Raw genomic sequence first — 15024 nt, 5'->3', positions numbered from 1 at the left:
CGAGAAAAAGAATTCGAGGCAAAGTCAGTGGACAGAGGGCGCAATGTTCTCTTCTCGCGAGAGTTGTGAGCGACCATCTTGCTCCCGTCCCTGACAGAGCCTCTTGCCCGGGTCACCGGGACGCGGAGCCTACTGTGCGGACCCTGGTTGACCATGCTGTCCCGGGTGGTTTTTTCTGCGGCCGCCGCAGCGGGTAACCTATCTACACCCTAGTCCGGGCTATCAGAGTGATTGCAAAGGAGTGCGTCTAGGGTTACTGGAGGGGGTGGGAGGAAACGAGGTGTAGGAAGGCGCAGCAAGACTTGGCCCCGAGTGGGGAATGAATTGCGCCGCTCACTAGGGGCGCGCGTGGGGGTCTTGGGAGACTGGAAAGAGGGGTGCATGGCCTTAGTGGGCGGGCCCCGCGGGGACCGAGGAAGGGACAGTCCAGATTTCACCTTGACCTTGCTGACCTGCGCCTTGTTTGTGTGCAGCCCCCTGTCTGAAGAACGCAGCCCTCCTTGGTCCAGGGTAAGTAAGAGGGGTGTAATACTTCCTTCGTCCTTGTTTTATCACCTCATTTCACTTCTCTGTAACCCCCTCTTAGCTTTAAGCCCGAAATTACCTTTCTTTAGGTAATTTTGAAAGGCTTAAAGCTTCATTCAAACACTGGTGCTCCTGTAACTGGAACATTGTGTTATCATCTCATGGCAAAGACTCATAGGGTAAGTGATGTGTTCTAACTAAACTAGAAGCTGGTTTTGGTGTCTTCTAAGCCCCGCCCCTTTCCCTTGTGACCTTCATCTGGACTTAGCTGCCAGCTGCCACAGTGGGAATCGGGAGTTTCTAGATTGCATACCCAAAAGCAAGTTTTATTAAATAAAATAATGAAGCATGTTATTTTCAGTCTTTCTCCCAGATTCCGACTTTTACTGCCAGGTCATAAGAGTCAGAGAAATCATTCATTGATTCAGTAAATATTTATCTTGCCACTTACATGACAAAAGATAGAAAAATAAGTAAGGCTAACCTGTTTTCGTGGAGCTCAGTCTCTGAGAGGAGGCAGCTATAGAATAGTGCTTTAGAGCAAAGACTCTAAAGCTAGAGTTATACCTGGTTCCTCCACTACAAGCTGTGTGATCTCAGTTTCCTCCTCTACAAAATGGAGGTAGTAGTATATTATGGTTAGGAGAACTAAGACTTAATTCCTGTAAAACTCTAAAAACAGCATTCCATATTATAATACATAGTATGTGATAAGTGTTGACATCTGTTTTTAACGTTTCATAAATCATGTTAGTTTTCTTGGAATTTATCTTTTTGCATCCAGACTTAGCCCTAAATCTTGCCAAAATTTGACAACTATTTTTGCCTTGAAAAAATGGCTTTTAATCCACCTGTAATTAATTTTTGTGTGCAATAAAGTGAGGCTGCAATCGCTTCCAACTTACCAGAGAAAAAAGATTCCATACAATCAGGTAAACCATTTTAATAGAAGTCATAAATAAATAATTACATATGTAAGATGTAAGGAACATACTTGATTTCTGTTTCACCTTCCATATCTAATATATGGAGAAGAGCAAGGCTCTTCCGCCAAATTATATCTGGACTTTTAACCATTCTTCCACTACCACTGCTACTGAAGTGTGAACCACCATCAACTTTCACCTCGTCTATTTCAGTAGTCTCTTAACTAGTCTCCTTGCATCTCTATTCTTGTCCTGTTATAGCCCATTCTCCTAGTAGACTTAGGGATTACTTGAGGCCCCCCATCCCCCACCCCAGCAAAACCCTCCAGAGCTCCTCATGCCACTGAAATAAAATCCAAAGTTACCATAACCCAGAAGGCCCAACATGAATTGATCTCCTCCTACCTCTTATTTTATCTCCTTATATTCCTTTAAGCTCGCTCTAGCCATGCTGGCTTCCTTGTTGTTGCTGTGAAAAGCTTATTGTTGCCTCAGGATCTTTGTACTTGGCTCTCCTCTCTTTTCCCCAGGTCACTGACTCAAATGTCGTCTGACCTCCTATCAAAAAAGCTTTTTCCCATTCCATTGCTCCCTAGCTCCTTACCTTACCCCATTTTTCTTCATAGACTTTGAGCAGCCTGGAATTGTGTATGGACATACACACACACTTTCTACAACCCCACTGGAATGTGAAGGCTGGGACCTTGTCTGTTGCTATGCTCCCAGCACCTGACATAAGGGTGAATGTAAGATTGGGGAGGCCTTTAATAAAAAGGATATGCTCGAGATGTTCTGAAGGCTGTTGGGGTTGGCAGCCATTTAGTGAAAGCCATTCCAGGCAGAAGGAGCAGCATGAGGCATGTTGTTTGGTTTTTTTTGTTTGTTTTTGAGAGCTGTAAGTAGTTCCATGTGGCTAGAGGATAGGAGAATGAAGGAAGAGGATAGAAGATCTGATAGGTTCCGAATCACGTATACTATGTTAAGGAGTTTTGTGTAGGCAGGAGAGCCTGTTGAAGAGCTTTAAAGTCAAATTTGCATTTTAAAAACATTGGTACAGGGGCGCCTGGGTGGCTCAGTCGTTAAGCATCTGCCTTCGGCTCAGGTCATGATCCCAGAGTCCTGGGATCGAGTCCCACATCGGGCTCCCTGCTCCGCGGGAAGCCTGCTTCTCCCTCTCCCCCTGCTTGTGTTCCTGCTCTCGCTGTCTCTGTCTCTGTTAAATAAATAGATAAAATCTTTAAAAAAAATAAATAAATAAATAAAAATAAAAACATTGGTACAAGTGTAGAGGGTCTAGGTTTAAAGGGGTATTTGTTGAGAAGCAGAGAGACCAGGTTTTGGATTAAGTAGTTTAGGCCAGAGATGAAGAGGGCTTGAACTAAAACAGCCAGTTCAGGAGAGGATTTGAGTTGGCCTCAAGCAAGTTCTCTAGTTCTGTGATTTAAATCAGTGGTTCTTGGAGCACCTGGGTGGCCCCGTTGGTTGAGCGTCCAACTCTTGATCTCAGCTCAGGTCTTGATCTCAGGGTCTTGAGTTCAAGCCCCATGTTGGGCTCCACATTGGGCATGGAACCTACCTAAAAAATAAAAACAAAGGGGTGCCTGGGGGGCTCAGTCAGTTAAGTGTTTGCCTTCGGCTCAGGTCGTGATCCCAGGGTCCTGGGATCAAGCCCCGCATCAGGCTCCCTGCCCCTGCTCCCTCTCCCTCTGCCTGCCACTCCCCCTGCTTGTGTTCTCTCTCTCTATGTCAAATAAATAAAAATCTTTATAAAAATAATAAAAATAAAAAGAATAGATAAATCAGGGGTTCTCATCCTGGAGCAGTATTGCCCTCCAGGGGACATGTGGCAATGTCTGAAGACATTTTTGGTTGTCACCACTGGGGGGGGGGGGGATGCTGACTGGCAGTTAATGGCATAAAGGCCGTGGGGATGCTGCTAATCACTCTACAGTGCACAGAACAGCCTTCCACAGCAACAAAAAATGTCTATACTGATGAGGTTGAGAAATCCTGATTTAAATGAAAGAATCTTGAGCATGAGTCTCAAAAAAGTCAGTAGGCTAGGTAATACATTGGGAGGCAGAAATAATCTTCCAAAGATAAAAGCGTGAAACCAAAATCAATGAAATAATATAAACTTTTACATTGTAAAGGGATAGAGGTAGAATGGGGATGTGTGGGACAAAAACATACTGAGAATTTGAAGGAGACTGAGCTTGACAGCATACATAAAAAAGACTAGAGGATTTTGTTTCATCAGGATTTTAATGAGATACTATGCTGTAACTGCTAAAAATGCAGTCTTGGGCTGTTGGAATATGAGAATAGTTTACAAATCCATGGTACAATAATTCAAGCTCAGTAATGGCATTAGCAAGTTCTCAATATTTGTAGGATGAATGAATTGGTGAAGCTGTATTTAGTATTATCTTCGGTCCTGTATACCTCAGTGTAGTAAACAGAACCAGAGGGCTCCTTGTGGACAGTCAGGATTGTGAGGGAACTGAGATGTTTAACCCAGATACATGGGCATAATGTATGTTACATAGAAAAATAAAATTAGAGCTAATGGATAGATCGGTTTCAAGTATGTACACAGCAGTTCAGTTTAAAGATGAACATAATTAGAGCTATCCAACACTGAAAAGGCCTGTTTCACACAGTGGTTGGTTAGCACCCCATCACAGAGAATAACCAAAAAAGTCAAAGTTCTGGCCATCAAGGTGCTCACAACACAGTGGAGATATAATAGCTAATTGCTTACATGGAACTTTACTGTATGCTTAGCACCATTCGAAGCAAAAATCCTCACAGCAGCCCTATAAAATCATATTCTTTATTCTCATTTTACCTAGAGAAATTTGCAGTTGCAAAAGCTTAATCTACTTGCTCAAAGTCAAGTGGCTGGTCTAGGATTTAAACCCAGATAATTTGGCTTTAAAGTCTACGTTCTTATATGTTGTAATTCTAATAGTAAACATACAAAGTGCTAGATAGATGATCTTTAAGACCTGCAGAATAGCCTTTAATTTTGTGTCATTGCTGCCCTTAGGGTGTTGCAGGCAACAAGGATCTTCCACACAGGGCGGCCAGGTCTTGCCCCTGTACCACCTCTTCCTGAACATGGAGGAAAAGTTCGTTTGGGGCTGATTCCCGAAGAATTCTTCCAGTTCCTTTATCCCAAAACTGGCGTAACAGGTAAGCATTTGCCCAGTGTTTGATAGTATGTTTAGATGGTATAGTTTACGTTTACCTAGGATTTTAGTGAAATGAGTAATTGTAGGATACATTGTCAGGTAATGGAAAGAGCTTTGGATTAAAATAAAGCTAGCTAAGACAATAGAGGTTATTGTATATATACATAAAAACAAATTGGGCCATGTTTATCAGTTTTTTCTTTTAAGAAGGCATACACTATTCTGAAATCTTAAAATTTTATAATGCAGTCTGCTTTCACTTATATTATTTAATCCTCACAGCGGTCCTGTAAGAGATTTTTATTACCAAGAATAACTAGAAAATAAAGAATTTGCAGAGATTTATTCTCGCTTTAGTGACTGGGTTGGACTTAAACCCAGGTTCTCCAATTCAGTATTCTTTGACAGCATCCAGGGGCCTTTCTTGCTCCAGCTACTGCTGTGACTAGGGAACACTGGAAACCAAGATTGTTGTGGGTTTTTTTAACCCTCCAGGGAGTGGCCGAAAATAGCATTTCTCTAATGGAAATTGCAAGATACATTAGAGTCCACAGATCCCCATGGGAGATAAAATGTACCTACGATAGGCTTTTTTGCCAGTTCACAGTTGAAATTTTTAATTTACATTCAAATTTAAAGTTTATATATTGGAGGCAAATTTTAAAAAGAGCTGCTGAAACTTTTTATGGGAAACTGGATAAAATACATTTGAGACTGTTAACCTTTTTATTCTTGTAATAATGCCGTAACATCCTTTGGTACTTGTGTTGCTCAGAAACACTGTAAAATGCTGCCCTTTAAGGGGGCAGCTTTTTCCTTGCCAATATCTTCTGAAGCACAACAGAAAATCCTAAAGAAATGTACATCATGGTTTTGTGTCCTTTCAGAACCCACAGCCTGGTATTAAAGAAAAAGATAGCTATATTTGAAGCTTTATAACTATAGTACTATAGGTACTATAGGAATTGAGAATCCTGATACTGAAATCCTTTTACATACATACTACTTTCTTTTTTTTTTTTTTTAAAGATTTTATTTATTTATTTGAGAGAGAGAACACATGAGAGGGGATAGGGTCAGAGGACGAAGCAGACTCCCTGCCGAGCAGGGAGCCCAATGCGGGACTCCATCCAGGGACTCCAGCATCATGACCTGAGCCGAAGGCAGTCGCTTAACCAACTGAGCCACCCAGGTGCCCGTACATACATACTACTTTCTATTAGGGTTTTTTTGTTTGATTGCTTGCTTGCTTATTTCCAGTGTCAGGTTCCTATTCAATAAAAATAGGCAGGAGTGGATAAATTTTATCCTGACCAGTATTCCCATTCAATAAATAGTATATTTTGCTGCACAAATTACTTAAGCAGTTGTGCTAGGCACTCTACATAATTTCTCAGTTTCCTCTACCCCGTGAAGAAAGTACTGTTCCCATTTTACAAACGAGGAAACTAAACTCAGATAATTTATATTGCTCAGTTTCTTCTGTGTTGCAGAGTCAGATTTCCTGGAGTCCAGATCCTTGTTTTTTTTCCAGCGCTACCATACTGCTGCTCAGTGTGGGATTATTTATAAATCCAGCTACTTTAAATCATTATATAACACCTTCAACTAATCAAATGTAGAACTTTCTGTCTTTCCTTTCAGATATAGTGTATCCATCATAAAATAACTTTTCCTTCTTTTAGGACCCTATGTGCTTGGAACCGGACTTATCCTATATTTTCTGTCCAAAGAAATATATGTGATTACTGCAGAGACCTTCTCTGCCATATCAACAATAGGGTTGCTTATCTATGTAGTTAAAAAATATGGTGCCTCTATTGGAGAATTTGCTGATAAACTCAATGAGGTAAGAACTGTAAACCTGATTTCTCATTTTAGACTGTGTTAAAAGCATCAGTACCATCAAGTGATGGTTTTGATGTTAATGTTAGGGGACAAGCATATAGAAATGAATCTAATTACAATGATTAAAATTATAAGTGTTAATGTTGGTCACTGATTAGAGATAAATTTTTTTAAATCTACAAAACTTTGTCCAGTTTTTCCATAGTTATGTTCATTGGACAAGATACTGCGTAGCTATTATGAGCAATTATTTTTAAGGATTTGTGCATTTCTCCCTGTATGTGTATATGTTTCTTGAGGGGTGTTTTCACAAATGAGGACTGTAACTTTGAGGAAGCATAGAATGAAGCTGTTTTTGTTATCCTTTATGCTTTTGCTGAACTTTGTTGTAAAATCAAAATTGCAGCAAAAAATTGCCCAACTAGAAGAGGTGAAGCAGGCTTCCATCAAACAAATCCAGGATGCAATTGATATGGAGAAGTCACAGCAGGCCCTGGTTCACAAGCGTCATTACCTTTTTGATGTCCAGAGGGTAGGTTTCAGAACCTTCTAAGGAAAATAAAGTTACTCATTTGTGTGCATTTAGAATTTTATGAGGAATGGTTGAATATGTTGAGCATATTTTATTTAGAAAAGAGATTCGGGTGGGGCTGGCAGTTAGACAGCTATTTATATATTTAATATCTATCAAGTGGATAAATAGTTATTCTAAAATTAGAGTAAAAGTTAATAAAAGAACATATGTTGGATCCACACAGAAGGAAAGTAGTCATTAAATTACAGCTGACTAAAAAATGGTACTATCTAAGGCCATAGGTGAAATACATGCTCTGTGGTTCATGTGTGCTTGCTGTGAGGAAATCTTAACTTGACATACTTGCTATGAGGAAATCTGAGACCTTGTATTGCAATTCACAAAGCAAATTCAGATAGCTGTAAAGCTTTTTACCATGGTCAAGGCATCATTAGATTCTAAAATACTTCATTTCTGAAACATTTTTAGGAATATGCTCAAGTATTTTTTGTTTTAAGAATCACATTGTTGTTGACTTTGAGCCCCTGCTTCATGCCTGGTATTTACGGTGAGATGCCCTTATATTGAAATTTTATGTTACAGAAGCACATATGAAATGAAAAATGACATGCTGAGGTAAAGTATCTGAAATGGTAAAGATCTAGGCCAGTATTTCTTAGTGTGGTCTTAGTACCACGTGTATCTGTCCTCTTTGGTGCAGGTTTATGGACCCAGTCCAAGACTTCTGCAATCAGAACCTCTGTTAGGAGCTATCTAAGAATCCATATTTTTAAAAACTGATCCCTAAAGATTCTTAAGCACATAAATGTTTGAAAACCTCAGGAAACTTTAAAACCTCTTTCCATACATATTTCGATTTCAACCAGAGAATGTTTCCTATCTCATACATGATATGTACACACAAAATCTGACTTTTGAAGATGTAGCTCTTTAATAAGAATCAGATGGTAGTCTTTATGTTTTTACTTATTTATGAAATATTTAGTTACTATTGATTGAGCTTTTCCTGTGTGGAGACTGGTCAAGGCAGGTGTTTGGGAATAAAAGAAAGTCTGTCTTCTAGCCAGGGGTTGAGAGAAGCACAGAAAAAAAATAATTGAGCTGATAGGAATGTCAGTGGTAATAAATATTATGTAGAACAACAAACTAGAAAAGGAAAAGAGATTTTAGAAGAAGGGAGTTAATTTTTATTAGGCAGTCTGAAAGGCCTCTAATGCGTTACTTGAACAGACTCCTGAAGTGTTGGTGCAAGCTATGTGGACTTGTGGGGAAATAGTATTTTAGCAGAGGGAAGAAAAATCTCAAGGGCCCTAAACCTGGAAGCTTACTTGGTATAGTCAAGGAATAGTAAGGAGACCAGTTGAAGCAGAATGGGTGAGGAGAAAAATCCAAGTAGAGAGTGGTCAGGGGCTAGATTGGGTCAAGTCTTGTAGGCTTCTCTGTGGACTCTGATCCATCCTCTGAATAAGAAAATCATTGAAGCTTTAAGCAGAGGAGTAATACGATCTCACTTGCCTTTTGAAGGGTCACTCTGATTGCAAATAGCCTTTGGTCTTTTAGCATTGGTTTGAAATGCCTACAAGTTAGCCAAGTAGAGTTGTTAGGTTTAGACTATTGGATATATGAGTCTGGAATTTATGGGGAGAATTTCAGAATTCGAGGCTAGAGATTTGGGAGTCATAAGCTGACAGGTGGTACTTAAAGTTATAAGACTAGAACATGGTGGAGAAAAACCAGTGAAAACAAGGACAGTTCCAGTGTGTAGTCATCCTAGTTATGGTCAAGAAATAAAGGGCCTAAGAATTTGCCATGGATTTAGCAACATGGAGGTTATTGGTAACCTTGGTAAGGGCTATTTTAGGAAAGTAATGGGAGTTGGTTGAGGAAAAGGTGGAAGGGAAGAAATGGGAGTCAGTATAGACAACTGTCAAAATTGTCAAGGCATTTTACTCTAATGGTAGGCAAAGGAATTAATTGCTAGGAGGGGAGGATATAGGAATCGAGATTTTTTAAAGGATGGAAAGTATAGTTACACATGTTAGTGTCTGATAAAAGGAGAGAGAGAGGAAAATTGATGCAAAAAAAAAAGGAGAGAGGTGCTGGAGTGATGCCCTTCAGTAGGCCAGAGGGCTTGGAATATAACGTGTAGGTGGAGGGGCTGGCGTCGACAGCTCAGCCACAGTTACAGAAGGGAAGGCAAAGTACACGAGTATGGATTCAGATAGACTGGTTTATGTGGTGGTAGAAGTTTGTGGAAGTTCTCTTACTGTCCCCTTTTCTCAGTGAACTAGGATGAAGGTCATTGCTGAGAGTGAAAGTAATCAAGGAGATACTAGAGATTTAGGAGAAAGAAGACCAGGAGGGTAAATGGACTAAAGAAATGTACTTAGAGGTATTAAAGGTCTACTTGAAATTAATACCTCTATTTAACAGGCAGACCTATAAAGATTCTCATTATAGACTAGAAGATAACATTCCTGTCACTGTTATTAATTTGATATTATTCTTGAGATAGTAGCTGGATTCGAGAAGAAAAACGAGTAAGAGGTATATAATTTAGGAAAGAAAAGGCAGTTATAGGTTACCTGATTATATAACTAGAAAACCTATGAGTATCAACATAATTATTAAAATAATTTTAATTTCAGTCAGGTGTCTGGGTATACCGTTAATATCTATAAGTGAAATCAGTACCCTTCCATATACAAATAAGTCAGTTAGAAAATACACCAGAAGAAGATAAACTGTCTAGGAAAAGAGGCCTCAAGTAAACTTCACTAGAAATGTGCAAAGTTTTTATTTCAGAAAACATACATTGCGGGTGCCTGGGTGGCTCAGTTGGTTAAGCGACTGCCTTCGGCTCAGGTCATGATCCTGGAGTCCCGGGATCGAGTCCCGCATCGGGCTCCCTGCTCGGCAGGGAGTCTGCTTCTCCCTCTGACCCTCCCCCCTCTCATGTGCTCTCTCTCATTCTCTCTCTCTCAAATAAATAAATAAAATCTTTAAAAAAAAAAGAAAACATACATTGCTTGTGAGGGTGTAAGGTGCTAAGAACCTTGTTCTTAGATTGGAAGACTCAGTGTTATAAAGACATCAGTTCTCCCTACTTTAATCTCTACATTTAACACATTTCTAGAAGGAAAATACTTATAGCTTGGAGGGAGGGGATGTTGGGACTTGGACAAATTGATTATTAGTTTAAAAAAAAAAAAAAAGAAGAAGGAAGGAAGAATAACCAGGAATATTTTGAAAAAGAAGTAATGAGGAACAGTCCTGCCAAATATGAAAACCCATTATAAGATATAAGTTGTTGGGGCGCCTGGGTGGCTCAGTCGTTAAGCGTCTGCCTTCGGCTCAGGTCATGATCCCAGGGTCCTGGGATCGAGCCCCGCATCGGGCTCCCTGCTCAGCGGGAAGTCTGCTTCTCCCTCTCCCTCTCCCCCTGCTTGTGTTCCCTCTCTCGCTGTGTCTCTCTCTGTCAAATAAATAAATAAAAAATCTTTAAAAAAAAAAAAAAAAGATACAAGGAGTTGTAAATAGTATGGTGCAGTGCATGAATATAAAGTCAGGGTGGCGCAGCACAGATCTAGAGATCCAGCTAAACGCTAAGGTATTGTAGACATGGCAGTTCCATTGTAAAAGGGAGGTAAGTGGGCACTTGTGTAGAAATAGGGTTGGTTTCTTACCTTTGACTTTCTGCTAAAATAAATTTCAAACAAATTAAAGATCTTCGTAAAAAAAGAAGCCATAAAGTAGAAAAAAAGAACACAAAAAAATACCTTTGGAGTTGACAAGGCCTTTCTAATAAAGATAACAAAATTTAGAAACTTGTGTACGGTAACAGACGTTAACTAGACTTTGGTGGTTTCACAATGTATATGAAATATCGAATCTATGTTAAGCACCTGAGATTATACCTCAATTTATAAGAATTTTAAATTACACCTCAATTTTTAAAAATTCCATGGATCAAGAAGATGTGTACACACACACATACACACACACACACGAGAGTACTGCTGAGTCATCAGAAAGAATGAAACCTTGCCATTTGCAATAACATGGATGGAGCTAGAGAGTATTATGCTAAGTGAAATAAGTCAGAGAAAGATTTCACTCATGGAATTTAAGAAACAAAACAAATGAACATGGAGGACAAAAAAGAGAGGCAAACCAAGAAACAGACTCTTAGCTGTAGGTAACAAACTGATGGTTACCAGAGGGGAGGTGGGTGGGGGATGGGTGAAATAGGTGATGGGAATTAAGGAATGCACTTGGCTATGGTGAGCACTGGATGTTGTATGGAAGTGTTGAATCGCTATATTCTACACCTGAAACTAATATTACACTGTTAACTAACTGGAATTTAAATAAAAACTTGGAAGAGAAAAAAAATAAAAATTTAAAAAATCCAGAAACTATAAGAGGAAAAGTTGTTAAATTGATCTCATGAAAGTTTTACGTGTAAAAATGAGCATAAAGTTAAACGACAAACTGGGAAGAAGATGTGCATTCCATGTAACACAAAAGGGTAGTTAGTTACCTTAGGAGAGACCAACATCCCAGTAGAAAACTAGGCATAGGACACAGACCATTCATAAATAAATGTAAATGGTTTCTAAATATGTAAATGTTCATACGTAAATGTTTAATAATGACGTTAAAATTCCTGGGTTTTTTTCTGCTTATGAGAATAGAGAGTAAAAGGTTTTATAAATATCATTAGTCAGGGTTTGAAGTGATAGGCATTTGTGTTGCTGGTAGGAGAATGAAATAGTACAACTTTATGTGGAATGTGACAGTATTAATCACAGGTTAACAGCATGGGCTTTATAGCTTGGCTCCTTGTATTTGGATCTTGGCTTCACAATTTATTAGCTCTGTACCCTTGGACAAGTTCCTTCTGCTTCAGTTTCTTTGCTATAAAGTGGATATAATAATAGTAACTATCCTATGGTATGATTATAAGACTTAACTGAATTGGCACACAGTTTTTAGAATATAGTAGGTACTTAACATGTTATTACAGCAAGTATTTTTTTTTTGTTAACTTTATTTTTTATTTACTTATTTAAAGATTTTATTAGAGCAAGCGAGGAAGTGAGCACGAGCAGGGGGAGGGGCAGAGGGAGAAGTAGACTCCCCGCTGAGCAGGGAGCCAGATGTGGGGCTCCATCCCAGGATCCTGGGATCAGGACCTGAGCTGAAGGCAGACGCCTGATGACTGAGCCACCCAGGCGCCCCATTTACAGCAAATATTTACACATAAGTGCAAAGACATATACAACAGATGCAGCATTATTTCTGGTAGAATTGGAAGCGATCTAATGTATTAATAGAGCTTAGTTAAACTCTGGATTATGGGACCCCAGTATAGTAGAATTCAGTGTAACTTAAAATTGTGGGTCTAGATGTTATAATTAGTAAAAGTGATGTGTGTGCGTGTATATATGTGCATGCCTGCCTATACCTGTATTTGGTTTATTGAGTATTTCTGGGAGGGAATACAAGAAATTCAGGAAGATGGTGGCCTGTGGACGGACTAGAGGAAACTCACTATATGTACTTTTAAGTATATTTTTACCATATGCTATTAGAATTTATTTACCACATACATCTCTTACCTATTCGTATTAAATAATTTTGCATAAAATACAAGAAAGTGGTGTTGGGGTATTCTAACCAACAGAATCTGCAAAGTGGAAGTGATCCTTCAGTGATGCCAAATTTTTCATCAATTCTTAATCTTGCTTCAGAATAACATTGCTATGGCACTGGAACTTACTTACCGGGAACGGCTGCACAGAGTATACAAGGAGGTGAAGAATCGCCTGGACTATCACATCTCTGTGCAGAACATGATGCGCCGAAAGGAACAAGAGCACATGATAAACTGGGTGGAGAAGCACGTGGTGCAGAGCATCTCTGCACAGCAGGTGCGTGGTGTTCTGAAGCTTCTGGAGTTGTATGGGCCTCTGCTGGTGCTCTGTTAGGATAGGAATAGCTGGCAAGGAGTCTTTAGCCTAGAGACACTGGGGTCACCCTGGTTCATTGTTCTGGGTAGTGGTAACCTGGAAGACCTGCACAGCTACCTTGGTGGCTTTTCTCTCCCTCAGAATTTGGTCACCAAAGGGTCTCTCGCTATGAGACAGCGGCAGATAGTTGAGAGCACTGATTGTGGCACACTTGTATTCAAGTTCCATCATGTGGGAAACACTAACCAACATATTTCATTTCTCTGTACGACAGACTGGATAAAGCTCTTTCTGAGTCCCTTCCATTCCCTAATTCCATGATCTCTACTCCCATTTCCGCGTCCCGGCCGCTTACATGATTGGTCTTGAACAGAAAAGAAATGTGTTTTATTATTGACCTAAATTTGTTTTCCTTTTTAAAGTTTATATTTTTTTAATTATGACTTGATTTTTTCTTCCCCAAATATTTAGGATATGTAGGCATTTCTGATCATTTTCTGTATAACCATCAAGGACTAGAAGAACAGGGTCTACCAACATTTAATGAATTTTTTTTTTCCACTAAATTGTCTTTTACATAATTTAGAAATGGAGAAAACACTAAAAAAAGAAAATTATTTTTATTCTTAACATTTCTATGTTATTAATGTTTGTTAGGTTGCTCTTTTTCAAGCAGCTGTTAGCTGTACAAGCTAACATCAGTGGCACATGGTTACAGGAGTGTCTGGCTTCAAATTCTATATAGATTTCACTCATAAAAGCTGTGAACCGGGAGATTTTAACTAATTCCCTGGATTTGCTTAGAATAACTTGCATCTCCCCAGTGGTACATAAAAAATTCCTAGTAGTCTGTCATGTCATCTTGAGATTCTGTAGGAACTTCAAGATCTTGTAGGAGCTGTCCTTTAAAATTACAGTATTTATACCTGCTTCTGTGATTTGGAGAGGTCTAACCAGATTTCTCTTTCCTTATCACAGGAAAAGGAGACAATTGCCAAGTGCATTGCAGATCTAAAGCTGCTTGCAAAGAAGGCTCAAGCACAGCCAGTTCTGTAAATGCATCTATCCCGGTGGAGACAGCCAGGAGCAATTGACTAAAGAAACTAGTCCATGTAACAAAATCTTTCTGTATTGCTGTCTACTGAAGTTACACTTAACCTTTCCTAAAAATGAAAAGTTTGTTTCATATAGTCAGAGAATTAAAACAATCTCTTGGCCAACGAGATGTTTTTCATCCTTCTTGTTCTGTATTTTGAGTTCCATGATCACTTTTGAATGAGCAGTTTGCTGTTAATAAAATTTGTTGGCTGACTAATGATTACCAAGTTATAGTATAGATTTGTAATTAATTCTACCATCTTGCACTTTATTTATTTTTTTTATTTCATTGATTTTATTCAGTATTGTTCTATATATCCTTCCAGAAAGGGGTTGCTTTTCTGTTTGTAGAATTGCGCTAGTCTTTTCTTTGATCTCCTGTTGAGTTCGTAGGTGGTCAGAATGGTTTGATAACTATCTAGCTGAATTCCTGGGACCAGACAAAATTTAAGTCTCCTACTCCTCCACCATCTTGCACTTTATAAGTGATAAGTTGAAGCTAGGATTTTCAGGTTGCATAATATTCTGAAATATTTTAACATCATATGGGTAAAAATTAAACATGTCATTGAGCTGATAATTTAGTGGTAAGCTATTTCTGGCTAACTGACAAGTTAAGGAAATTTAAAGCTTTTTATTCTTAAAATAACTAAAGGAAATGTTGTGTATCAAATCACATTATTGGCTTTATTATTTTAGTGGTATGTCTATAGAAAATATTATGGACCCAGTGTGTCATAAAATTACCCTCAAGAGGCCAGCAGGTAAGTCAGAAAATTCTGCCTTTCCATAGGTTTATCTGCATTTAATTCTCCCATACTTGTATAAGGATGTACTTGTACACAAAGGACAACTTACATAATAGGAAATACTTGAAAATATGTACTATTTGAATAATTGCTGCTTTCACTGACTTACTA

The 15024-nt window shown here is 38.9% G+C and overlaps 1 protein-coding gene across 1 annotated transcript; it reads left to right on the top strand.

Annotated features, from left to right (window-relative positions):
• Positions 1–24: 24 nt before the first annotated feature.
• On the top strand, positions 25–14737 carry ATP5PB (ATP synthase peripheral stalk-membrane subunit b). The gene is made up of 7 exons (XM_035017775.1): positions 25–193; positions 474–510; positions 4504–4649; positions 6334–6497; positions 6903–7028; positions 12788–12967; positions 13985–14737. Exons 1-7 carry the CDS (start codon positions 154–156, stop codon positions 14060–14062), a joined length of 771 nt encoding a protein of 256 aa, XP_034873666.1. The 5' UTR covers positions 25–153; the 3' UTR covers positions 14063–14737.
• The last annotated feature ends 287 nt before the right edge of the window (positions 14738–15024 follow it).

Source organism: Mirounga leonina, unplaced genomic scaffold (genome assembly GCF_011800145.1).
Source record: "Mirounga leonina isolate KUSES-001 unplaced genomic scaffold, KU_Mleo_1.0 Mir_173, whole genome shotgun sequence".
Taxonomy (NCBI): Eukaryota; Metazoa; Chordata; class Mammalia; order Carnivora; family Phocidae; genus Mirounga; species Mirounga leonina.
This window is presented reverse-complemented; position numbering and strand designations above follow the sequence as displayed.